Source organism: Oncorhynchus gorbuscha, linkage group LG02, assembly GCF_021184085.1.
Source record: "Oncorhynchus gorbuscha isolate QuinsamMale2020 ecotype Even-year linkage group LG02, OgorEven_v1.0, whole genome shotgun sequence".
Lineage (NCBI taxonomy): Eukaryota > Metazoa > Chordata > Actinopteri > Salmoniformes > Salmonidae > Oncorhynchus > Oncorhynchus gorbuscha.
Window position 1 is genome coordinate 38,032,821 of NC_060174.1, and position 27,700 is coordinate 38,060,520.

The 27,700-nt window shown below is 45.4% G+C and overlaps 1 protein-coding gene across 1 annotated transcript; it reads right to left on the minus strand.

Annotated features, from left to right (window-relative positions):
- Positions 1–141: 141 nt before the first annotated feature.
- On the minus strand, positions 142–27,610 carry LOC124001894 (leucine-rich repeat-containing protein 17-like). Its single transcript, XM_046309050.1, has 8 exons — positions 27,394–27,610; positions 19,952–20,216; positions 19,665–19,801; positions 17,828–18,167; positions 17,420–17,646; positions 2,566–2,721; positions 1,286–1,427; positions 142–1,154 (listed from the first exon to the last, which is right to left on the minus strand). The coding sequence occupies exons 2-8, from the start codon at positions 20,077–20,079 to the stop codon at positions 887–889; spliced, it is 1,398 nt and encodes a 465-aa protein (XP_046165006.1). The 5' UTR covers positions 20,080–20,216; positions 27,394–27,610; the 3' UTR covers positions 142–886.
- Between the last annotated feature and the right edge of the window lie 90 nt (positions 27,611–27,700).

The following is a 27,700-nucleotide window of genomic DNA, read 5'->3' on the forward strand; positions in this document are numbered from 1 at the left end:
CTTGGCAGAGATTACTATGCTTATTTTTAAAAATCAAACATCTTGCCAAATAAATATTCCTGGGCCATGACTATGTTTGGGAAAGGAGCAGGGCTTCTAAATGCTTTGACAGTTTGTTCAGTATTTTTCTCTTTTAAAAAAAAAGGCAAAATCTTAATATAATTGTGGGAAATAGCAAGAGGCATGGGGGCAGAGAGATTGTTCTGCTGTGTGCTCTCAAAATGAAATGGATTCAGATTGGCTCACAATGGGAGTGCAAATGGCATAAACGGTATGGGTGAAAAGTAGACTTGCAGTAAATCAAGGCCTACAGACTAATGCCCCATTTATGTAGAGCCATTTTTATTTAACTAGGCAAGTCGGTTAAGAACAAATTCTTATTTACAATGACGGCCTACCGAGGAACAGTGGGTTAACTGCCTTGTTCAGGGGCAGAAGGACAGAATTTTACCTTGTCAATTCGATCCAGCAACCTTTCGGGTTACTGGCCCAAAGCTCTAACCACTAGGCCACCTGCCGCCCCAAAAATATGTATTGAATGCTGGTCACCTCATATTCTGTTTTATATACTGTTTACTCACTGTGTATGTATATATTGTATTCTAGATATAGCTCATCCTAATATACCTAATACTGTACATACCATTTTCTTTCCCAAATGATATACGGTCTATACACCACATTTATATTCTGGATTCTCACATATGCTCAATCCAATATATCTACTTGGATTGTTATTTCTTATTTTTTGGGACAAAGCAGGAACAACAATATTGAACAAAGTTCAAGTTTACCATCTGATACAGAATGAATTTGAATGCTCTATAAAAAGACAACGTATTTAAAGGTGTTCAATATGTCAGTCATTCCATCCTGGGGTCGTTTGTTAATTCAACCTGGTGACGTGGTATTTCTGCGGTCCTCTCAGATGTGCCGGTTCCATCTCCTCCTGCAGCTCCATAGATGTGACCCACAATTCTGGATCTGTCTGGCCGTATTCCGTCTGACTGTGCTCTGTCTGGCTGCAAGCTCTGTTGTAGGAGTGAACATAGTCCTCCACACTCTTTCCTCTGAGCTCAGGAGGGGAGTGGCACAGCAGGCCAGAGTGGGTCACCCCTGGGTGCAGACGTAGCCAGTACACCAGGTAGTGGATGCTGGAATATTAATTGATCTATTTATTTCATGGTTTATTCATGAGGGACAGGCCCATTTGAAACATTGAATGATTCACGGTCAAATGCATTGTACCTGTAATTAGGAGTTACCTAAAAGTAGTTCTACCCACCTGTAGTCACAGACCCAGGGGTTTCCCCCCAACCTTAGTAGGGACAGGAAATAGAGGTCTTCTAGAACACCATAGTGGAAGAAGTGCAGGTTGTTGTTGGAAAGGTCCAACTCATGGAGGTGTAGAAGGCCAGACAGGGAGGCTGAGAAGCAGAGAAGTGTGATTATCAAGGTCAAACTACACTTAAGAAAAATATAAACGCAACCTGTAAAGTGTTGGTCTGATGTTTCATGAGCTGAAATAAAAAGATCCCAGAAATATTCCATACACACAAAAAGCTTATTTCTCTAATTTTCTGCACAAATGTGTTTACATCCCTGTTAGTTGGCATTTCTCCTTTGCCAAGATAATCCACCCACCTGACAGGTGTGGCATATCAAGAAGCTGATTAAACAGCATGATCATTACACAGGAGCACCTTGTGCTTAGGACAATAAAAGGCCACTCTAAAATGTACAGTTTTGTCACATCACCCAATACTACAGATATTTCTCCCAATGCTACAGATTTGAGGGAGAGTGCAATTGGCATGCTGACAGAAGGAATGTCCACCAGAGCTGTTGCCAGAGAATTGAATGTTCATTCGTTTTAGAGAATTTGGCAGTATGTCAAACTGGCCTCAAAGCCACACGTGGTCTGCGGTTGTGTGTTCGCGAGCGGATTGCTGATGTCAACGTTGTGAACCGAGTGCCCCATGGTGGTGGTGGTGGTTTATGGTATGGGCCAGCATGTGCTACGGACAATGAACCAAATTGCATTTTATCGATGGCAATTTGCACAGAAATACCGTGACGAGATCATGAGGCCTATATATTTTAAGGTATCTGTGACCAACCGATGCCCATCTGTATTCCCAGTCATGTGAAATGTATAAATTAGGGCCAAATGAATTTATTTCAATTGACTGATTTCCTTATTTGAACTGTAACTCAGTAAAATCTTCATTGTTGTATGTTACGATTTATATTTTAGTTCAATATAATACTTTCTTCCTTTAAGTACTTCCAAAACTGTCCTGTGGATTTAAACATAATTAGTTCTCTGGCAATGCAAATGCTTCAAACCTCCCATGTGTTATTCATCTGCTGATGGGATACACAACTGTGTTTATAGGTTTCTTCTGGATATCAGTGAATAGTAAACATATGGTTTTCATTTATCCATTATCTGGTTAAGGAATATTCTACCTGTCTGACTCCCACTCATAACAGGTTGATATTATAATTAGGCTTTCTGTTTCTCTGCCCCTTTCTATCTCTCTCTCTCACTTACACACACACCTGTGTCCATGTCCTCCAAGTTGTTGTCGCTGAGATTGAGTGACCTTAGGCTTCTGGCCTCCACAAAGTCTCTGGCCTTCAGGTGCCGGAGGGAATTTTGGGACAGGTCCATGTGAACCATGTCCCCTGGGATGTCTGCAGGAACCTCCACCAGATCTAGAGACCGAGAGGAGAATAGGGGAGATAACAGAGAGAGTTTATGGGTGATAGTCATTCTCTGTCGCAATTGTTTTTCCAAAGTTTCCCCTCTAACAGATCGGCAAGGGGCAATCTGCAATTGCTACATACATTTTTTGGACTTGTGAATTAATTGTATGTATCCATTGATTCTTGAAGAATATAACTTCCAAATGCCTCATGAGCTTAGTTTAACTGTCGAACCCCATCAGAACCCCAAATATAGGCTTGTTTTATTCCAATGTTTGGGACAGATGGAAAACTGGTAGGGGGACAGTTTGAAACTCATCTGATTGCCCTGTGCAAAGCATCCCCTGGTGCCCTGACAATGGCTCAGTCCTGGATTTATAGTGGTTTACTTTATTCCCAAATAAGATTAAGACGTTATTGTTTCAGAGGGATTGTAGTTTGTTAGATATTGCTTGTTAGATATTAGTGCACTGCTGGAGCTATAAACAAGTATTTCGCTACACCCGCAAAAACATCTGCTACACGTGTATGTGACCAATAAAATTTGATTTGATTTGAATCTGATTTGGCATATAGATCGCTGATCCCTTATAAAGAGAGAGAGGAAAATATACTTCAGTATTCCATAGTAACATCTGACAAAAATATCTAAAGACACTGAGGCAGCAGACTGAAAATTAATATTTCTGTCATTGTCAAAACTTTTGGCCACGACTGTATATAAAACCGTGGGATTAAGTCGAAGAGAGTGATAGAGACTGAAAAATAGGACCCCTGCCAGCCGTGATCTCCCCCTCTCCAGCTCTGTCTCTAATTGTATGAATCCTCAGAGGAATGGGGGTTTGTCATTCCTGTGGTGTGACATGGTCTAGTAAGAGTTTCACAAAGATACGTGTTCTCTGACATACAACATGGAGTGATTTCTTTCATATTTCCTGTTGTGTTCGTAGCACGGGTTCTAAGTACTAAACATACACATGCAGATACACATGTACCAGGCATGGCCATAGTGTCTAACCATGAACCCACGTCAAGACATAGCTCTTTTCGTCACTTCCTGTTGAATGAGGGAGAGCTCGGTTTGTTGTTTTGGAAAGTGTATTGGAAAGTTTATTAGTAGCTTGCTAACATTTTAGTTTGGATCCAGCAAAGCAGTTGGCATCAGTTGCTGGGACTGCTACTCTCTGTCCATTGATCCTGCCGACCAAGGCCGGGTCTGAGGAGCTATTTGACAAAACAGCTAGCCTAGCTGCTAGCTAACTGCCTATCAAGCTAGCGGGGTTCTTGAGGGCTTGAACGCAGCCCGTGACGCGGTTAGCCATTGTGGCTGGGACCGTGGATTGTCCCGGGTTTGTGGCTGTCTAGATCCCTGCTGTTTGTTGTTTTCAGTCTTTCCTGTGACCTGCCCTGTCTGGAACTGCGATGAGTAACAACATAACCTACATTGCTAGCTACCATGACAAAGACCAAAGCCAATAGGAGTACTGTTGAGGACAGTGGTGTCTCTCTATCACAGGTGAAGGATATTTTAAACGATCAAAAAGAGTTCTATAAGCAGTTGTCATAACACCAAGAAAATGGCTTCATGTGTTTTGTCCAAATACTGGTGGATTCAACTAATAAAATAATTGCGACCTGACCAGAGAGGCCCAGGACCTAAAGAACAGCTTTTATTTTAATTTAATTTTAATTCACCTTTATTTAACCAGGTAGGCCAGTTGAGAACAAGTTCTCATTTACAACTGCGACCTGGCCAAGATAAAGCAAAGCAGTGCGACAAAAACAACATCACAGAGTTACACATAAACAAACGTACAGTCAATAACACATTAGAAAACTATATGTACAGTGTGTGCAAATGTAGAAGAGTAGGGAGGTAAGGCAATAAATAGGACATAGAGGTGAAATAATAATTTAGCATTAACACTGGGGTGATAGATACTGGGGTGCAAAAGAGCAAGAGGATAAATAACAACATGGGGATGAGGTCGTTGGGTGTGCTATTTACAGATTGGCTGTGTACAGGGATCGGTAAGCTGCTCTGACAGCTGATGCTTAAAGTTAGAGAGTGCGATATAAGACTCCAACTTCACTGATTTTTGCAATTTGTTCCAGTCATTGGCAGCAGAGAACTGGAAGGAAAGGTGGCCAAAGGAAGTGTTGGCTTGGGGATGACCAGTGAAATATACCAGCTGGAGCGCGTGCTACAGGTAGTATATGGGACTTTGGTAACAAAACGGATGGCACTGTGATAGGCTACGTCCAGTTTGTTGAGTAGAGTGTTGGAGGCTATTTTGTAAATGACCACCGAAGTCAAGTATCGGTAGGATAGACAGCTTTACGAGGGTATGTTTGGCAGGATGAGTGAAGGAGGCTTTGTTGCAAAATAGGAAGCCGGTTCTAGATTTAATTCTGGATTGGAGATGCTTAATGTGAGTCTGGAAGAAGAGTTTACAGTTTAACCAGATACCTAGGTATTTGTAGTTGTCCACATATTCTAAGTCAGAATCGTCCAGAGTACTGATGCTAGTCAGGCCGGCGGATGTGGGCAACAATCGGTTGAAGAGCATGCATTTAGTTTCACTAGCATTTAAAAGCAGTTGGAGGCCACGGAAGGAGTGTTGTATGGCATTGAAGCTCGTTTGGAGGTTTGTTAACACAGTGTCCAAAGAAGGGCCAGATGTATACAGAATGGTGTCGTTTGTGTAGAGGTGGATCAGACAATCACCAGCAGCAAGAGTGACATTGATATGTACAGAGAAAAGAGTTGGTCCGAGAATTGAACCCTGTGGCACCCCCATAGACTCCCAGAGGTCCGGACAACAGGCCTTCCGATTTGACACACTGAACTCTGTCTGATAAGTAGTTAGTGAACCAGGCGAGGCAGTAATTTTGAGAAACCAAGGCTATTGAGTCTTCCGATAAGAATGTGGTGATTGACAGAGTCGAAAGCATTGCCCGGGTCGATGAAGACAGCTGCACAGTACTGTCTTTGTGAGATTGAGGGCGTCTAGTTTAGATTGTAGGACAGCCGGGGTGTTAAGCATATCCCAGTTTAGGTCACCTAACAGTACGAACTCTGAAGATAGATGGGGGGGGGCAATCAATTCACGTATGGTGTCCAGGGCACAGCTGGGGGCTGAAGTGTGTCTATAACAAGCAGCAACAGTGAGAGACTTGTTTCTAGAAAGGTGGATTTTTAAAAGTAGACGCTTGAATTGTTTGGGAACAGACCTGGATAGTATGACAGCCTGCAGAATTCTATGTCTGTACTAGATTGCAACTCCGCCCCCTTAGGCGGTATTATCTGTCACGCCCTGATCTGTTTAACATGTCCTTGTGATTGTCTCTACCCCCTCCAGGTGTCGCTTATTTTCCCTGGTGAATTTATCCCTGTGTTTCCTATCTCTCTGTGTCAGTTTGTCTTGTATGTTCAAGTCAACCAGCGTCTTTTCCCCTTGCGCCTGCTGTTCTACTCTCTTTACTAGTCTTCCCAGTTTTGACCTCGGCCTGGTTTTCTGGACTCCATACCCACCTGCCTGACCATTCCGCCTGCCCTGACATCGAGCCTGCCTGCCATTCTGTACCTCTTGAACTCTGAACTGGTTTTGACCTTTTGCCTGTCCACGACCATTCTGTTGCCTACCCCTTTTGGATTGTTAATAAACATCTTGGACTAATCATCTGCCTCCTATTTCTACATCTGTGTCTCACCTTGTGCCATTATACTATCTTGTTGGAAGATGTTATAGTTAGCGATGGAAATTTCAGGAATTTTGGTTGCCTTCCTAAGCCATGATTCAGATACGGCTAGGACATCAGGGTTGGCAGAGTGTGCTAAAGCAGTGAATAATACATGAAACCAAGGCTTTTACGGTTACAGAAGTCAACAAATGAGAGTGCCTGGGGAATGGGAGTGGTGCTGGTGGCTGCAGGGCCTGGCTTAACCTCTACATCACCAGAGGAACAGAGGAGGAGTGGGATAAAGGTATGGCTAAAGGCTATAAGAACTGGTCGTCTAGTGCATTCAGAACAGAGAGTAAAAGGAGCAGATTTCTGGGCGCGGAAGAATAGATTCAAGGCATAATGTACAGACAAAGGTATGGTAGGATGTGAGTACAGTGGAGGTAAACCTAGGCATTAAGTGACGATGAGAGAGGTTTTGTCTCTAGAGGCACCAGTTAAGCCAAGTGAGTGGATGGTACAAAAGGGCTATTTAAGGAATATTGGGCAGGGCTAAGCGCTCTACAGTGAAATAAGACAATAATCACTAACCAAAACAGCAATGGACAAGGCATACTGACATTAGGGAGAGGCATGTGTAGCCGAGTGATCATAGGGTCCAATGAGTAGCACTAGACGAGTCAGGGAGCCAATTCCGTAGTTGCTGCTATGCTAGGCGAGCTGGAGACACAGTGATTCAGACAGCTAGCAGGCCGGAAGAGCCTGTTGAGACCACCTCGGACGGTTACGTCGGCAGACTAGTCGTGATGGATCGGCGGAGCTCTGTCAGCAGTAAAGGGTCCAGGCCAATTGGCAAAAGAGGTATTGTAGCCCAAGAAATGGCTGGTGGACCTCTTTGGCTAGCCGGGAGATGGGCCTAGCTCAAGGCTAGCTCCAGTCTAACTGGTGCTTGCTTCGGGACAGAGACATTAGCCAGGAGTAGCCACTCGGATAGCAGCTAGCTAGCTGCAATGATCTGGTGTAAAGGTTCAGAGTTTGAGGTAGGAATCCGGAGATGTGGTAGAGAAAAAGCAGTCCGATATGCTCTGGGCTGATATCGCGCTGTGCAGACTGGCAGGAATTGACTGGGTTGAGACTGGCTGATGTCCGAGTTAATTGTGAGGACCGCTAGCAGTGGCTAACTGACTACTAGCTAGTTAGCTGGCTAGCTCCTGAAGTGGGTTCCGGTTCTAAACTATAAAAATAGCAGATCCATACCACATTGGGTGAGGCGGTTTGCAGGAGAGTATATTCAGTCCGTAGATGGAAAATTAGATTGAAACATCTACAAAATATACATGAAGAAAAATATATATACACTGGACAAGACAAAGACACACGTCCAACTGCTACGCCATCTTGGATTGAGATCCAGGCTTGCAGTTCTCCCAGGGTCAGCTCGATGAGGTGAAACAGGAGAACGGCAAGACGACAGCAATCTGTAAGTCATTGAGAGAGGACATCAGTTCTGTCTGTGAATCCATGATAACAATGACGGATAAATCAGACTTGAGGGACAATCAAGGCGGAATAACATGCTCGTGGACGGAATTGCAGAATCTCCATATGAGACCTGGACGGAGTCTGAGGACAAAGTGAGGGAAATGATCACTGAGAAATTGAAGATGGACCACAGGAAGATTGAGGAGGAGCGTTCCCACAGGACTGGAAAACCCACCACCGGCACAGGTGACATGCCCAGGCCGATAGTGGTCAAGTTCCTGAGGTTCAAGGACAAGATAGTTGTTCTGTAAAGAGCCAACCAGGACCATCCTGAAGCTGTGTGCCAGAAGAGGAAAGAACTTATCTCAGCCATGAAAGCTGCCAGACCGTGTGGGGACATTGCTTATATCCACTATGACAGGCTCATTGTCCACCCTCCCTCTCAGAAGTCTGGAAGGGATGAGGGAGCCAAGCATATGGGTTTGTAGCTTCAACCCCGCAGCGCACGCACACACACACACACACACACACACACACACACACACACACACACACACACACACACACACACACACACACACACACACACACACACACACACACACACACACACACACACACACACACACACACACACACACACACACACACACACACACATACAACTGATTAATAGACTGCTGAATGTCTATTTTTTTCTTGCTTTGTTTGCTCTTTTCCATATTATGTCTCTCTCTGATAAGCTACCCAGGAAAAGGCTGAACATAATCCATATGAATATATGTAGCCTTAGAAATAAGGTTCATGAAATCAATATCTTGCTAACATCAGATAACATTCATATATTAGCCATTTCTGAGACTCACTTAAATATTTCATTTGATGACACAGCAGTAGCAATATAAGGATATAACATCTGTAGAAGAGACAGAAATTATTATGGGGGAGGAGTTGATGTATCTATTCAGAGCCATATCCCTGTAATGCTTAGAGAATAACTTATGTCAAGTGTTACTGAAGTGTTGTGGTTACAGGTTCACTTGGCACATCTGTCAGTATCTAAATAAATAGTCATTATCTAAATAATATATGTGAAATGCTTGATAGTTAGTGTATGTAATGTAAACAGAGAGGTCTTTCTTGGGGACCTGAATATTGACTGGTTTTCATCAAGCTGTCTGCTCAAGAGGAAGCTTCTCACAGTAACCAGCGCCTGTAATCTGGTTCAGGTTATTAATCAACCTACCAGGGAGTTTACAAACACTGCAGGAACAAGATCATCCACATGTGTCAATAGCATTTTTTCTAATACTGCAGAACTTTGTTCTAAAGCTGTATCCGTACCCATTGGATGCAGTGATCACATTCTAGTGGCTATATTCAGGAAAGCCAAAGTTCTAAAAGCTGGCCCTAAAATAGTGTATAAGAGATCATACAAAATATTTTGCTGTGACTCTTATGTTTGTCTGATGTGATTAATGAGGAGCATCCAGACACTGCAGTTGATGAATTTATGAAATTGCTTCTTCCAATTATTGATAAACATGCACCTGTTAAGAAACTGACTGTTAGGACTGTTAAGGCTCAATGGATTGATGAGGAATTGAAAAACTGTATGGTTGAAAGAGATGGGGAAAAGGGAGTGGCTAATAAGTCTGGCTGCTCATCTGACTGACTTACTGCAAATCGAGAAATTTTGTGACTAAACTCAACAAAAAGAAGAATAAACTATATTATGAAGCCAAGATCAATAATATAAAGAAAGATGAAAAAAAACTTTGGAGTATTTTAAATGAAATTATGGGCAGAAACACAAATTCAACTCAATCTTTCACCTAATCAGATGGCTTATTTATCACAAAACCATTTGATGTTGCCAATTATTTTAATGATTACTTCATTGGAAAAGTGGGCAAACTTAGGCAGGAAATGTCAATAATGAACAGTGAGCCATCATATTCATGAAAGAAAAGCATTGCAAGTTTGAATTTTGTAAAGTTAGTGTGGGAGAGGTGGGACAATGATTGTTATCGATCAATAATGACAAACATGTCATTGACAACTTAGATGGAAAGTTACTGAGGATGGTAGCTGACTCTATAGCCACTCCTATGTGTTATATCTTTAAACTGAGCCTAGAGGAAAGTCTTTGTCCTCAGACCTGGAGGGAAACCAAAGTCATTCCGCTACTAAAGACTGGTGAAGCGGCCTTTACTGGTTCTAACAGCAGACCTATAAGCTTGCTGCCAGCTCTTAGCAAACTGTTCAAAAAAAATGTTGTTTGACCAAATACAATGCTATTTACATTTACATTACATTTACATTTAAGTCATTTAGCAGACGCTCTTATCCAGAGCGACATACAAATTGGTGCATTCACCTTATGACATCCAGTGGAACAGTCACTTTACAATAGTGCATCTAAATATTAATGGGGGGGGATACTTATCCTATCCTAGGTATTCCTTAAAGAGGTGGGGTTTTAGGTGTCTCCGGAAGGTGGTGATTGACTCCGCTGTCCTGGCGTCGTGAGGGGGTTTGTTCCACCATTGGGGGGCCAGAGCAGCGAACAGTTTTGACTGGGCTGAGCGGGAGCTGTACTTCCTCAGTAGTAGGGAGGCGAGCAGGCCAGAGGTGGATGAACACAGTGCCCTTGTTTGGGTGTAGGGCCTGATCAGAGCCTGGAGGTACTGAGGTGCCGTTCCCCTCACAGCTCCGTAGGCAAGCACCATGGTCTTGTAGCGGATGCGAGCTTCAACTGGAAGCCAGTGGAGAGAACGGAGGAGCGGGGTGACGTGAGAGAACTTGGGAAGGTAGAACACCAGACGGGCTGCGGCGTTCTGGATGAGTTGAAGGGGTTTAATGGCACAGGCAGGGAGCCCAGCCAACAGCGAGTTGCAGTAATCCAGACGGGAGATGACAAGTGCCTGGATTAGGACCTGGCCGCTTCCTGTGTGAGGCAGGGTCGTACTCTGCGGATGTTGTAGAGCATGAACCTACAGGAATGGGCCACCGCCTTGATGTTGGTTGAGAACGACAGGGTGTTGTCCAGGATCACGCCAAGGTTCTTAGCGCTCTGGGAGGAGGACACAATGGAGTTGTTAACCGTGATGGCGAGATCATGGAACGGGCAGTCCTTCCCCGGGAGGAAGAGCAGCTCCGTCTTGCCGAGGTTCAGCTTGAGGTGGTGATCCGTCATCCACACTGATATGTCTGCCAGACATGCGATTCGCCACCTGGTCATCAGAAGGGGGAAAGGAGAAGATTAATTGTGTGTCGTCTGCATAGCAATGATAGGAGAGACCATGTGAGGTTATGACAGAGCCAAGTGACTTGGTGTATAGCGAGAATAGGAGAGGGCCTAGAACAGAGCCCTGGGGGACACCAGTGGTGAGAGCGCGTGGTGAGGAGACAGATTCTCACCACGCCACCTGGTAGGAGCGACCTGTCAGGTAGGACGCAATCCAAGCGTGGGCCGCGCCGGAGATGCCCAACTCGGAGAGGGTGGAGAGGAGGATCTGATGGTTCACAGTGTCGAAGGCAGCCGATAGATCTAGAAGGATGAGAGCAGAGGAGAGAGAGTTAGCTTTAGCAGTGCGGAGCGCCTCCGTGATACAGAGGAGAGCAGTCTCAGTTGAATGACTAGTCTTGAAACCTGACTGATTTGGATCAAGAAGGTCATTCAGAGAGAGATAGCGGGAGAGCTGGCCAAGGACGGCACGTTCAAGAGTTTTGGAGAGAAAAGAAAGAAGGGATACTGGTCTGTAATTGTTGACATCGGAGGGATCGAGTGTAGGTTTTTTCAGAAGGGGTGCAACTCTCGCTCTCTTGAAGACGGAAGGGACGTAGCCAGCGGTCAGTGATGAGTTGATGAGCGAGGTGAGGTAAGGGAGAAGGTCTCCGGAAATGGTCTGGAGAAGAGGGGAGGGGATAGGGTCAAGCGGGCAGGTTGTTGGGCGGCCGGCCGTCACAAGACGCGAGATTTCATCTGTAAACAAATTAACAACAGACTTTCAGCATGCTTATAGAGAAGGGCACTAAACATGTACTGAACTGACACAAATGACTGATGACTGGTTGAAAGAAATTGATAATAAGAAGATTGTGGGAGCTGTAGTGTTAGATTTCAGTCAAGCATTTGATATTATTGACCATAACCTGTTGTTGAAAAAACGTATGTGTTATGGCTTTTTATAAACTGGGTGGTTTGAGCCCTGAATGCTGATTGGCTGACAAAGGGTACGACAAAACAGTTATTTTTACATCTCCAATTACGTTGGTAACCAGTTTATAATAGCAATAAGGCACATTGGGGATTTGTGATATATGGCCAATATACCGTGTTGCGTCGTGCCCAAGAACAGCTCTTAGTCGTGGTAATGTATATTGTCCATATACCGCACCTCCTTGGGCCTTATTGCTTAATCAACCTCTGCCATTCGGAGCTATCTATCTAATAGATCTCAAAGGGTTTTCTTAAATGGAAGCTTCTCTATTGTCAAACATGTAAAGTGTGGTGTACCGCAGGGCAGCTCTCTAGGCCCTCTACTCTTTTCTATTTTTACCAATGACCTGCCAATGGCATTAAACAAAGCATGTGTGTCCATATATGCTAATGATTTAAACATATTCGCATCAGCAAACACAGCTAATAAAGTCACAGAAAGCGTTAACAAAGAGTTGACGTTACCTTGGATTGTAAACTTTCATTGTTAGAACGTATAGATTCAATGGTTGAAAAGATAGAGAGAGGTCTGTCTGTAATAAAGCAGACACCACACTCCACAAAGCAAGTCCTGCAGGTTCTAGTTTTATCTTATCTTGGTTATTGTCTAGTCGTATGGTCAAGTGCTGCAAAGAAAGACCTAGTTAAGCTGCAGCTGGCTAAGAACAGAGCGCTACGTCTTTCTCTTCATTGTAATCAGAGAGCTGATATAAATACTATGCTGCCAGTCTCTCTTGGCTAAGAGACTGACTGCATCACATTTACATTACATTTAAGTCATTTAGCAGACGCTCTTATCCAGAGCGACTTACAAATTGGTGCATTCACCTTATGACATCCAGTGGAACAGCCACTTTACAATAGTGCATCTAAATATTTTAAGGGGGGTGGGGGGTGAGAAGGATTACTTTATCCTATCCTAGGTATTCCTTAAAGAGGTGGGGTTTCAGGTGTCTCCGGAAGGTGGTGATTGACTCCGCTGTCCTGGCGTCGTGAGGGAGTTTGTTCCACCATTGGGGAGCCAGAGCAGCGAACAGTTTTGACTGGGCTGAGCGAGAACTGTACTTCCTCAGTGGTAGGGAGGCGAGCAGGCCAGAGGTGGATGAACGCAGTGCCCTTATTTGGGTGTAGGGCCTGATCAGAGCCTGGAGGTACTGAGGTGCCGTTCCCCTCACAGCTCCGTAGGCAAGCACCATGGTCTTGTAGCGGATGCGAGCTTCAACTGGAAGCCAGTGGAGAGAGCGGAGGAGCGGGGTGATGTGAGAGAACTTGGGAAGGTTGAACACTAGACGGGCTGCGGCGTTCTGGATGAGTTGTAGGGGTTTAATGGCACAGGCAGGGAGCCCAGCCAACAGCGAGTTGCAGTAATCCAGACGGGAGATGACAAGTGCCTGGATTAGGACCTGCGCCGCTTCCTGTGTGAGGCAGGGTCGTACTCTGCGGATGTTGTAGAGCATGAACCTACAGGAACGGGCCACCGCCTTGATGTTAGTTGAGAACGACAGGGTGTTGTCCAGGATCACGCCTAGGTTCTTAGCGCTCTGGGAGGAGGACACAATGGAGTTGTCAACCGTGATGGCGAGATCATGGAACGGGCAGTCCTTCCCCGGGAGGAAGAGCAGCTCCGTCTTGCCGAGGTTCAGCTTGAGGTGGTGATCCGTCATCCACACTGATATGTCTGCCAGACATGCAGAGATGCGATTCGCCACCTGGTCATCAGAAGGGGGAAAGGAGAAGATTAATTGTGTGTCGTCTGCATAGCAATGATAGGAGAGACCATGTGAGGTTATGACAGAGCCAAGTGACTTGGTGTATAGCGAGAATAGGAGAGGGCCTAGAACAGAGCCCTGGGGGACACCAGTGGTGAGAGGGCGTGGTGAGGAGACAGATTCTCGCCACGCCACCTGGTAGGAACGACCTGTCAGGTAGGACGCAATCCAAGCGTGGGCCGCGCCAGAGATGCCCAACTCGGAGAGGGTGGAGAGGAGGATCTGATGGTTCACAGTATCGAAGGCAGCCGATAGGTCTAGAAGGATGAGAGCAGAGGAGAGAGAGTTAGCTTTAGCGGTGCGGAGCGCCTCCGTGATACAGAGAAGAGCAGTCTCAGTTGAATGACTAGTCTTGAAACCTGACTGATTTGGATCAAGAAGGTCATTCTGAGAGAGATAGCGGGAGAGCTGACCAAGGACGGCACGTTCAAGAGTTTTGGAGAGAAAAGAAAGAAGGGATACTGGTCTGTAGTTGTTGACATCGGAGGGATCGAGTGTAGGTTTTTTCAGAAGGGGTGCAACTCTCGCTCTCTTGAAGACGGAAGGGACGTAGCCAGCGGTCAGGGATAAGTTGATGAGCGAGGTGAGGTAAGGGAGAAGGTCTCCGGAAATGGTCTGGAGAAGAGAGGAGGGGATAGGGTCGAGCGGGCAGGTTGTTGGGCGGCCGGCCGTCACAAGACGCGAGATTTCATCTGGAGAGAGAGGGGAGAAAGAGGTCAGAGCACAGGGTAGGGCAGTGTGAGCAGAACCAGCGGTGTCGTTTGACTTAGCAAACGAGGATCGGATGTCGTCGACCTTCTTTTCAAAATGGTTGACGAAGTCATCTACAGAGAGGGAGGAGGGGGAGGGGGAGGAGGATTCAGGAGGGAGGAGAAGGTGGCAAAGAGCTTCCTAGGGTTAGAGGCAGATGCTTGGAATTTAGAGTGGTAGAAAGTGGCTTTAGCAGCAGAGACAGAGGAGGAAAATGTAGAGAGGAGGGAGTGAAAGGATGCCAGGTCCGCAGGGAGGCGAGTTTTCCTCCATTTCCGCTCGGCTGCCCGGAGCCCTGTTCTGTGAGCTCGCAATGAGTCGTCAAGCCACGGAGCGGGAGGGGAGGACCGAGCCGGCCTGGAAGATAGGGGACATAGAGAGTCAAAGGATGCAGAAAGGGAGGAGAGGAGGGTTGAGGAGGCAGAATCAGGAGATAGGTTGGAGAAGGTTTGAGCGGAGGGAAGAGATGATAGGATGGAAGAGGAGAGAGTAGCGGGGGAGAGAGAGCGAAGGTTGGGACGGCACGATACCATCCGAATAGGGGCAGTGTGGGAAGTGTTGGATGAGAGCGAGAGGGAAAAGGATACAAGGTAGTGGTCGGAGACTTGGAGGGGAGTTGCAATGAGGTTAGTGGAAAAACAGCATCTAGTAAAGATGAGGTCGAGCGTATTGCCTGCCTTGTGAGTAGGGGGGGAAGGTGAGAGGGTGAGGTCAAAAGAGGAGAGGAGTGGAAAGAAGGAGGCAGAGAGGAATGAGTCAAAGGTAGACGTGGGGAGGTTAAAGTCGCCCAGAACTGTGAGAGGTGAGCCGTCCTCAGGAAAGGAGCTTATCAAGGCATCAAGCTCATTGATGAACTCTCCGAGGGGACCTGGGGGCGATAAATGATAAGGATGTTAAGCTTGAAAGGGCTGGTAACTGTGACAGCATGAATTCAAAGGAGGCGATAGACAGATGGGTAAGGGGAGAAAGAGAGAATGACCACTTGGGAGAGATAAGGATCCCGATGCCACCACCCCGCTGACCAGAAGCTCTCGGGGTGTGCGAGAACACGTGGGCGGACGAAGAGAGAGCAGTAGGAGTAGCAGTGTTATCTGTGGTGATCCATGTTTCTGTCAGTGCCAAGAAGTCGAGGGACTGGAGGGAGGCATAGGCTGAGATGAACTCTGCCTTGTTGGCTGCAGATCGGCAGTTCCAGAGGCTACCGGAGACCTGGAACTCCACGTGGGTCGTGCGCGCTGGGACCACCAGATTAGGGTGGCAGCGGCCACGCGGTGTGGAGCGTTTGTATGGTCTGTGCAGAGAGGAGAGAACAGGGATAGACAGACACATAGTTGACAGGCTACAGAAGAGGCTACGCTAATGCAAGGAGATTGGAATGACAAGTGGACTTCTTATTTTTATAAGAAACATTAATGTGTTGAAAATCCCAAATTGTCTGCATAGTCAACTTACACACAGCTCTTACACACACACTTACCCCACCAGACATGCCACCAGGGGTCTTTTCACAGTCCCCAAATCCAGAACAAATTTTTAAAAGTGTACACTATTATATAGAGCCATTATTGCATGGAACTCTGTTCCATCTCATATTGCTCAAGTTAACAGGAAACCTGGCTTAAAAAAAACAGATATTTAAAAAAAAATGTATTTAACCTTTATTTAACTGGGCAAGTCAGTTAAGAACAAATTGACCTGCCTTGTTCATGGACAGAACGACCTCATGGCACAAAGCCTCTCCCCAATTTGACCTAGATAGTTTGTGTATATGTATTGACATGTCGGCTACGTGTGCCTTTCGTAATGATCATTTATTCATTTTTTATGTATTTATGTAGTTCTGTCCTTGAGCTGTTGTCTATTAATGTTCTGCATTATGTCATGTTTCATGTTTTGTGTGGACCCCAGGAAGAGTAGCTGCTGCTTTTGCAACCGCTAATGGGGATCCAAATAAAATACCAATAAAATACCAAATACCAATCTCTACATACAAACTCACATGTACACATGCTCTTGTTTTCATTCTAACCTGCCCTCTGACGAAGTAAATTGATGTAATTATGGTAATCCACATCTGTAGTGAATTTCCAGAGAAACACAAACATAAGGTTGGATAAAACATGCTGATTTAGATATTCACAACCTACAGCTGCCAACTGTTAATGCTCCTGCTGCTTCGCTTCCTAGCGTAAAAGCAACCAGCCTGTAAACAGGTCCGCCTTCACATAGATAGATAAAATGGTACAATGAAACCAATGGAATAGTTCCAAAAGTGCAAATACCACCCACCCTACATGCTGGTCAAGCAAGCTACACTGAACAAAAAAGATCCAGAGGCCTATTGTTGTGCCATTCATCAGCCGCAATCACCTCATGATTCAGCATGATAATGCATGGCCCCATGTCACAAGGATCTGTACACAAAAGCTGAAAATGTCCCAGTTCTTCCATGGCCTGCATACTCACCAGACATGTCACCCATTGAGGACAACAGCGTGTTCCAGTTCCCGCCAATATCCAGCAACTTCGCACAGCCATTGAATTGGAATTGGACAACATTCGACAGGCCACAAGCAACATCTTGAGATGTGTCAAGCTGCGTGAGGCAAATGGTGGTAACACCAGATACTGACTGGTATTCTGACCCACGCCCCTACATTTTTTAAGGCATCTGTGACCAACACATGCATATCTGTATTTTGAAATTGTTGCATGTTGTGTTTATATTATTGTTCAGTGTAAATAAAGCGCACCTCAAGTATTTGAACCAGTTGGGTCTGATATTTTGTGACCTCACCTCTGCTTCTGCAGTCCAGTCGGGGTGTGGGGAACAGGTAGGTATGGCAGGAGGTGGTGGCGTCAGGCTTGCCCCTGATGGGGATGGGCTGCAGAGGGTATGTGGAGTCCCTCTGGTCCTCCCCCTGCGGGTCTGGGGGGTCGCTGGGAGGCTCCAGTTCCACACACAGCAGCTCTGGGTCCACCTGTCTCAGCTTCCTGCCCCTCAGCCCAACTGGCTCCGCACACCTAGATTGTGTTCAGTAGAGCATTTGTTTTAAACAGGGAGGTGCTATAGCAACATGAAGATGAGAACATAGATTTCTGTTATCCATTATATAAAGTATTGTACACTTATTTAGACCAATGCCCACAGATGTCATTTGGGACACCTCTGTTGAGCCCTGTGTCACATTCTATTCCCACCCACCTGGCATGGTTCCCCAGGTTACGGTTGCTGGGCACCTGCAGTGTGCGAACCAGGCTGTCGAGTGTGCAGCGGCAGCTCCAGGGGTTGTCATGGAGACGCAGGTAGCGCAGGGCTGGCATGGGGATGAGAGCCTCCTCGCTGAGCGTGCCCAGACGGTTGTGCTGCAGCAGAAGGGTGGTGAGGTGTATCAGGCCCAGGAACACCCCCTCCTCCAACACTGAGATCCGGTTCTGCTGCAGGTCCAGGCTCCTCAGGCCCTCGAAGCCAGAGAAGGCCCCGTCGTGGAGGGCCCGGATACGGTTACGGGCCAGCAGGAGGTGGTCTGGAGCCCGTGACCAGGCTGACAATAAGAATGATCATGATATTATGTTTAATTTCCATAACACTTTTCAAGCAAAGCACAGGTGTTATATTTTGTTACAGTGAAGGTTGCAACAGAAGTAAACTTTATCGACGACTCAATATTAGGAAGGTGTTCACTGATGCCAAAAAATACATTTGTTCATATTGGCAGAAAATTTTATAAAATAAATAAGTACAAATTCGCTGCCTTCCTTTTAGATGGAATAAATAAAACAGGGTTGGATGAATAACTTGAAAAATGTCATCCATAAGCCTACTAATACATTGATCGGCATAAATAACCTATGTAAAGTCTGTCCCAGTTAGCAATGAGGAACTGATTCCCGGGGGACTGGGACTGATTGAATTGGCCCAGAATCGGGTGTCGGACTCGGCCTGGAATCAAATTGAATGACTGCTCAGAATCGGCCCAAGTACATCAGGCAGTTTCAGTGTTCCGGAATTCAGCCGACTTTGTCGACAATTTACCAGAATCCCCTCAGAAGTGGCCCAATACAATTTGAAGTAAATGTTTTCAAAATTACCCGATTTAGTCATTTTAAAAATGACTATTGTACATACAAATTACACCCATCCACACATTTTTTTAAATAATTGTATTAGTTTATTCTTTACCCCCTTTCCGTCCTATCCAATTGTCTTGTCTTATCTCTGCAACTCCCGTACGGCCTAGGGAGAGGCGATGGTCGAGAGCCATGAGTCCTCCGAAACAACCCCGCCATGCCGCACCGCTTCTTGACACAATGCAAGCTGAACCCGGAAGCCAGCCGCACCCATATGTCGGAGGAAGCGTGCATGTGCCTGGCCCGCAGGACATCCCGTCCGGCCTTACCCAATTGTGCGTTGCCTCATGGGTCTCCCGGTCTCAGCCGGCATGGGTATCAAACCAGCATCAGTAGCAACGAGGTTTGCACTGCGATGCAGTGTCTTAGACCGCTGCACCACTCGGGAGGCCCCATCCACAAAGGTTTTAATGCTTATCAACTGCCTCGCACAATGTATCCAAATACTAAAATCCTTCTTAAACAGGACTTAAATAATTTAATTTAAATGTTAATTTTATTTTCTGATTACAGAATATTTGGAAAAATAAATCAATAATGAAATGTTAATTATATAAAGTAGCCTGTGTAATCATCTGCCAGAGAGTAGCCACATTCGGCCCGAGCCCCATGTACTACATTTATATGGTCCTTCTGTAGCTCAGTTGGTAGAGCATGGCGCTTGTAACGCCAGGGTAGTGGGTTCGATCCCCGGGACCACCCATACGTAGAATGTATGCACACATCTCTGTAAGTTGCTTTGGATAAAAGCGTCTGCTAAATGGCATATATTATTTGGGCCAGATAACTCACACCGGAATCGCCCCAAGTAATACATTTGGGCCAGAGTAGGCTAAATCTGTCCCTATTTGATCTTTATAGGCAGTAAAATCATAAAGTAAATAAGCTAGAATCCAGCGCATTATAATTACATAAGGCAGTGGGGATGGAGGAAAGTTTTCGCCCTTGGCAGTCCATGAAGAGGTCTTCAGAGTCGCTGTACTCTGAGCATTCAGGGACCTGATGCCTGGAGTCTCCTGACCTGCCCTGGCGCCCCTGACCTCTCACCCTAATGATGAGAACAATACATTTTAGCATAATTAATGTAGATAATATTTGCAGCTAAATAGACTTACTTATAACACCTAATAAAGTCAATAAAACATTGTGGTTTAAACGAGTAAGATATAAAATGAAACCACCTAGAATCCATCCATACCTGTCCCGTCTGAGGAGGCGTCTGCCTACTTTGAGCCGCCTGCCCTGGCCTGCCTTTCTCAGCTGGGAGGGTGGTGGGAGCAGCAGGAGTACTAGGAGAGCCAGGAGGAGAGGGGAGGTCACACGCATCCTCAGCCCAGCTGGGGCTGCCTCTCGCTTGGGATAGCTGGAGCGAAGCAGTGGGTGGAGTGGAGGTTTTACTGGAAAATGGGAATGGAGGATTGCATGTTGACAGTGCCTGATATAATGGGATTCAGCTGCTGTTCCTGCAGAGAGAGAGAGAGAGAGAGAGAGAGAGAGAGAGAGAGAGAGAGAGAGAGAGAGAGAGAGAGAGAGAGAGAGAGAGAGAGAGAGAGAGGGGGGAGGGAGGGAGGGAGGGAGAATGGGAAAGAGAGAAAACAGACAGTGTGAGCGACTGGGACAGAGAGAAAACAGACAGTGTGAGTGACTGGGACAGAGAGAAAACAGACAGTGTGAGTGACTGGGACGGAGAGAAAACAGACAGTGTGAGTGACTGGGACAGAGATATAACAGACAGTGTGAGTGACTGGGACGGAGATAAAACAGACAGTGTGAGTGACTGGGACAGAGAGAAAACAGACAGTGTGAGTGACTGGGACAGAGAGAAAACAGACAGTGTGAGTGACTGGGACGGAGAGAAAACAGACAGTGTGAGTGACTGGGACAGAGATATAACAGACAGTGTGAGTGACTGGGACGGAGATAAAACAGACAGTGTGAGTGACTGGGACAGAGATAAAACAGACAGTGTGAGTGACTGGGACAGAGAGAAAACAGACAGTGTGAGTGACTGGGACAGAGATAAAACAGACAGTGTGAGTGACTGGGACAGAGATAAAACAGACCGTGTGAGTGACTGGGACAGAGATAAAACAGACAGTGTGAGTGACTGGGACAGAGATAAAACAGACAGTGTGAGTGACTGGGACAGAGACAAAGTTGACAGATGGCATTAAAGCAACACAATGGTTAAATTTCAACATTTCGAATATTGTTTGTCATTCTTTCTGAATTTAGCAGTTGCTTATTTTACTTACACGTGACAGTAAATTCAGCTGAAACCATGAAGTCAATGTGGACGAGATTACCCAGATAAAAACAGCTTTGTAAAACTTGATGAGACAAGTCATGGCAGAAACCAGTCCCTCCCTGTAAACATTCATCACAGTCAGGGATTTGTTTGTTGGTGTGTGTTTATATGTATTTGCTCCTGAGTATATTATTTCAAATAAAGCACACACACATCTGGAAACATTCTTATGTTCTTTCTGCTGCTTTTCCATCTCACCTCTCTCTCTTTCTGTATCCCCCTCTTTCAGAGGTGAATGCAGAAACCTACAGGAGCGGAACCTGCCACTGTTCCAACATTAACATGAGTAACGGCAACATCCTGTCACGGGTACAAACTACCCTCTTATCTTATCTTCCAGGGGGGAAATTAACGGTAGAACAGGAAGAACATCTTTAGTTTATGCTTTTCATTCAGTCCCTTTTGATAATGGGTGCAAACTTTGCACAGGTACAAACACCTTTGTAAACCAAGTGCTTAGCCTTGATGGAATGCCACTGTTCTGAAGCTCATCACCACTCAGACTGACAGTTGGAGTCTGATTATTAAAATTAGACATTGCTTGATTATACAGCACCACTACTATTATCTACAACATGACATTAAGAGGACTACAGGGAATCATTCCTTTTCCCTTTATTCCATATGGTGTATACTTCCCAATACTGTTTAGGTGTAAAGCTACAGTGAAATCAGTACCACATGGGGACTCGGGTGGAGGGGGAAACTGCTTGTCGTATAATGTGATTTACAGTCACCATTCATCTTTACTTTCAACAATTACAGACCAGTATCCCTTCTTTCTTTTCTCTCCAAAACTCTTGAACGTGCCGTCCTTGGCCAGCTCTCCCGCTATCTCTCTCTGAATGACCTTCTTGATCCAAATCAGTCAGGTTTCAAGACTAGTCATTCAACTGAGACTGCTCTCCTCTGTATCACGGAGGTGCTCCGCACTGCTAAAGCTAACTCTCTCTCCTCTGCTCTCATCCTTCTAGATCTATCGGCTGCCTTCGATACTGTGAACCATCAGATCCTCCTCTCCACCCTCTCCGAGTTGGGCATCTCTGGCGCGGCCCACGCTTGGATTGCGTCCTACCTGACAGGTCGCTCCTACCAGGTGGCGTGGCGAGAATCTGTCTCCTCACCACGCGCTCTCACCACTGGTGTCCCCAGGGCTCTGTTCTAGGCCCTCTCCTATTTTCGCTATACACCAAGTCACTTGGCTCTGTCATAACCTCACATGGTCTCTCCTATCATTGCTATGCAGACGACACACAATTAATCTTCTCCTTTCCCCCTTCTGATGACCAGGTGGCGAATCGCATCTCTGCATGTCTGGCAGACATATCAGTGTGGATGACGGATCACCACCTCAAGCTGAACCTCGGCAAGACGGAGCTGCTCTTCCTCCCGGGAAGGACTGCCCGTTCCATGATCTCGCCATCACGGTTGACAACTCCATTGTGTCCTCCTCCCAGAGCGCTAAGAACCTTGGCGTGATCCTGGACAACACCCTGTCGTTCTCAACCAACATCAAGGCGGTGGCCCGTTCCTGTAGGTTCATGCTCTACAACATCCGCAGAGTACGACCCTGCCTCACACAGGAAGCGGCCAGGTCCTAATCCAGGCACTTGTCATCTCCCGTCTGGATTACTGCAACTCGCTGTTGGCTGGGCTCCCTGCCTGTGCCATTAAACCCCTTCAACTCATCCAGAACGCCGCAGCCCGTCTGGTGTTCAACCTTCCCAAGTTCTCTCACGTCACCCCGCTCCTCCGTTCTCTCCACTGGCTTCCAGTTGAAGCTCGCATCCGCTACAAGACCATGGTGCTTGCCTACGGAGCTGTGAGGGGAACGGCACCTCAGTACCTCCAGGCTCTGATCAGGCCCTACACCCAAACAAGGGCACTGCGTTCATCCACCTCTGGCCTGCTCGCCTCCCTACCACTGAGGAAGTACAGCTCCCGCTCAGCCCAGTCAAAACTGTTCGCTGCTCTGGCCCCCCAATGGTGGAACAAACCCCCTCACAACACCAGGACAGCGGAGTCAATCACCACCTTCCGGAGACACCTGAAACCCCACCTCTTTAAGGAATACCTAGGATATAGGATAAGTAATCCCTCTCACCCCCCCCCTTTAAGATTTAGATGCACTATTGTAAAGTGACTGTTCCACTGGATGTCATAAGGTGAATGCACCAATTTGTAAGTCGCTCTGGATAAGAGCGTCTGCTAAATTACTTAAATGTAATGTAAATGTTACCGATAACACTACATTCTTTAAATAACATGTCATTACTGTAAAAAAATAGGGACACATTTTATACATCAAAGGCCTGATTGGTGGAGTGCTGCAGAGATGGTTGTCCTTCTGGAAGGTTCTCCCATCTCCACAGAGGCTCTAGAGCTTTGTTGGAGTGACCATTGGGTTCTTGGTTACCTCCCTGATCAAGGCCCTGCTCCCCCGATTACTTAGTTTGGCCGGGCTGCCAGCTCTAGGAAAAGTCTTGGTGATTCCAAACATCTCCCATTTAAGAATGATGGAGGCCACTGTGTTCTTGGGGACTTTCAATGCTGAAGACACTTTTTGGAACCCTTCCCCAGATCTGTGCCTTGACAAAATCCTGTCTCGGAGCTCTACGGACAATTCCTTCGACCTCATGGCTTGGTTTTACTCTGTTAACTGTGGGACCTGATATAGACAAGTGTGTGCCTTTCTAAATCATGTCCAATCAACTGAATTTAATCATGTTGTAGAAACATCTCAAGGATAATCAATGGAAACAGGATGTAACAGAGCTCAATTTTGAGTCCCATAGCAAAGGGTCTGAATACTTATGTAAATAAGTTATTTATGTTTTTCATTTTTAATACATTTTAAAAAGAAATTGAAAACCTGTTTTCACTTTGTCATTATAGGGTACTGTCTGTAGATTGCTGAAAAAAATAAAATATTTTATACATTTTTGAATAAGGCAGTAACGTAACAACATGTGGAGAATGTCCAGGGGTCTGAATACTTTCCAAAGGCACTGTGCATATTGTTGTTTGTTAAGTGGCCCTGTTTGATTTTTTATGAACCATCTAATGAACTCTGAGGGCTTGTTTGTTATAAGCGACTACAGTGCCTTGCAAAAGTATTCACCCCTATGCCGTTTTTCCTATTTTGTTGCATTACAATCTGTAATTTAAATTTATTTTTATTTGGATTTTATTTAATGGAAAAACACTAAATAGTCCAAATTGGTCAAGTGAAATGAAAAAAATGACTTGTTTCAAAAGATTCAACTTTTTTTTTTAAACTGAAAATTGGTGCGTGCATATGTATTCACCCTCTTTACTATGAAGCCCCTAAATAAGATCTGGTGCAATCAATTACCTTCAGAAGTCACATAATTCATTAAATAAAGTCCACCTGTGTGCAATCTAAGTGTCACATGATCTGTCACATGATCTCAGTATATATACACCTGTTCTGAAAGGCCCCAGAGTCTGCAACCCCACTAAGCAAGGGGCACCACCAAGCAAGCGGTACCATGAAGACCAAGGAGCTCTCCAAACAGGTCAGGGACAAAGTTGTGGAGAAGTACAGATCAGGGTTGGGTTGTAAAAAAATATCTGAAACATTGAGCCTCCAACGGAGCACCATTACATCCATTATTAAAACATTGAAAGAATATGGCACCACAACAAACCTGCCAAGAGAGGGCCGCCCACCAAATCTCACGGACCAGGCAAGGAGGGCATTAATCAGAGAGGCAACAAAAATACCAAAGATAACCCTGAAGGAGCTGAAACGTCCATAGGACCACTTAAGCCATACACTCCACAAAGCTGGGCTTTACGGAAGTGGCCAGAAAAAAAACATTGCTTTAAAGAAAGAAATAAGCAAACACGTTTGGTGTTCACCAGAAGGCATGTGGGAGACTCCCCAAACATATGGAAGAAGGTACTAGAGTTTTTGGGCCATCAAGGAAAATGCTATGTCTGGCACAAACCCAACACTTCTCATCACCCCGAGAACACCATCCCCATGCTGTGGGGATGTTTTTCATCGGCAGGGACTGGGAAACCTGTCAGAACTGAAGGAATGATGGATGGCGCTAAATACAGGGAAATTCTTGAGGGAAACCGGTTTCAGTCTTCCAGAGATTTAAGACTGGGACGGAGGTTCACCTTCCAGCAGGACAATGACCCTAAGCATACTGCTAAAGCAACACTCGAGTGGTTTAAGGGCAAACATTTAAATGCCTTGGAATGGCCTGGTCAAAGCCCAGACCTATATCCAATTGAGAATATGTGGTATGACTTAAAGATTGCTGCACACCAGCAGGAACTCATCCAACTTAAAGGAGCTGGAGCGGTTTTGTCTTGAAGAATGGGCAAAAATCCAAGTGGCTAGATGTGCCAAGCTTATAGAGACATATCCCAAGAGACTTGCAGCTGTAATTGCTGCAAAAGGTAGCTCTACAAAGTATTGACTTTGGTGGGGTGGGTGTGAATAGTTATGCATGCTCAAGTTTACAGTTTTTTTAATGGTATCTAAATCAAATGATACACAACCCTCCAAAAACCTATTTCAATTCCAGGTTGTAAGGCAACAAAATTTAACAAATGCCAAGGGGGTGAAGACTTTTGCAAGGAACAGTACATGCATGCTTATTTCGTCTTATAATGCTATATGAGTGTGATATGTGATAGGACCGGGAAAATGATGTCGACCTATTGAAGCAACATCTCAAGACATCTGTCAGGAAGTTAAGGCTTGGTCGCAAATGGGTCTTCCAAATGGACAATGACCCCAAGCATACTTCCAAAGTTGTGGCAAAATGGCTTAACGACAACAAAGTCAAGGTACTGGAGTGGCCATCACTAAGCCCTGACCTCAATCCTATAGAAAGGTTGTGGGCAGAACTGAAAAAGCCTGTGCGAGCAAGGAGGCCTACAAACCTGACTCAGTTACACCAGCTCTGTTAGGAGGACTGAGCCAAAATTCACCCAACTTATTGTGGGAAGCTTGTGGAAGGCTACCCAAAATGTTTGACCCAAGTTAATAATTTTAAAGGCAATGCTACCAAATACTAATTGAGTGTATGTAAACTTCTGACCCACTGGGAATGTGATGAAAGAAATAAAAGCTGAAATGAATGATTCTCTCTACTATTATTCTGACATTTCACATTCTTAAAATAAAGTGGTGATCCTAACTGACCTAAGACAGGGACTTTTTTACTAGGATTAAATGTCAGGAATTGTGAAACACTGAGTTTAAATGTATTTGCCTAAGGTGTATGTACATTTCCGACTTCAACCGTACCCCAGTTATGATTGCCCAATACTGTTATCCCAGTTATGTAGTGAGATAATGTGGCATGCTGAAACAATGAATGAGAGCAACAGAGAGAGAGAAAAACCAAACCAGGCTTTGTCTGTCAAACCCAAAAGGCATGGACGGCCGTTCAGGTCTTTGTGTCAAAATGAAGACGTTAAATAACGAGCTGTCTACTGACCCGAACAGCCTTCGATTAACAGGGATCTTGACCATGTGTCTTTGTACCCTCTCCATAAGTGTTTATATTCCAAAACATTTTACACCTGAAAGCAATTCCATAGGCTCTGTTTTCTGTTAAACCCTATGAGCTCATAGAGAATACATGCTTCACAGAGCTGAATGAACCTGCAGAAATAGTCTTATTTCAGTTCATTTCCAAAGACTTTTAACCATCTGACTGTCAGTGCTGCTGTCAACACATACCTACACGTCCCTCTTTTTCTGGTAAGTCCCTCCTCTCCTCCTCTCTCTCTCTGTCCATCCTTCCTCTGCTGTTCTTATGGGATTCCTCCTGATTATCAAGGTCTAAACTCAGGTTAAAAAGCTTCTCCCAATCAAATGCCACAGTCAACTTACGACTGCCTACCTCACATCCCTCCCTCCACCAACACGCTCACCCCTTTCTTGCCATCCTACGTTGGTCGTTCACCTGGGGAAACCCTACCAGAAGTCAAATAATCTGTCATATATTGTCATAACCCCAAAACCCACACCTACACAAATCGAAGAAAGTGAGAAGACTTGAATTAGTGGAATCAGGCTGATAACAGGCTGCAGGTGCAGAGCTGTGATAAAAGAACACATTGTCTTTATAAATACTATGGATTATTACTTGTCAAATTACTTGTTACAAATCATAGATCTTTAGAGATGCCTTCAGAACATCCAGTATGAATATGAAGCTAACACACAGCCAGTTGTGGCCCAGCACTGTTCACATATTGATCTTAAACCCCCTCTGTCTGTCGGTCTGTCTGTCCAGGAGCTGTCGGAAGGTAGATTCACTGTTAAAGGCTTACAGTACCTGGCCAAAGGGAAGGGCTGCCACAAGCTCATCCACCTCAATCTCTCCAGCACTCAGTTCAGTTTCTGCGGTCCTCTCTGATCCATATGTCTCCTCTTCTATCTGCTTTAACTATATCCAGATCAGTTTTCCAACACATCTGTGTCCTCTGCCCCCTGGCTGCACTGGAGTCAGTTTGTGTGCTCCTCTCCAAGTCTGTATGTTGACCCTGGGGAATGAGAAAGGTTCTCTCTCTGGCTCTGAAAGAGAGAGAGAGAGAGAGAGAGAGAGAGAGAGAGAGAGAGAGAGAGAGAGAGAGAGAGAGAGA

What these genes read in the sequence shown, in the direction of transcription:
- LOC124001894 (XM_046309050.1), bottom strand. Translation starts at nt 20,079, where the DNA reads ATGCGTGTGACCTCCCCTCTCCTCCTGGCTCTCCTAGTACTCCTGCTG. An exon ending in CGCCTCCTCAGACGGGACAG is followed by an intron (nt 19,802 to 19,951) that starts GTATGGATGGAT and finishes TCTCATCATTAG; the next exon opens with GGTGAGAGGTCAGGGGCGCC. An exon ending in CTCCATCCCCACTGCCTTAT is followed by an intron (nt 18,168 to 19,664) that starts GTAATTATAATG and finishes TCTTATTGTCAG; the next exon opens with CCTGGTCACGGGCTCCAGAC.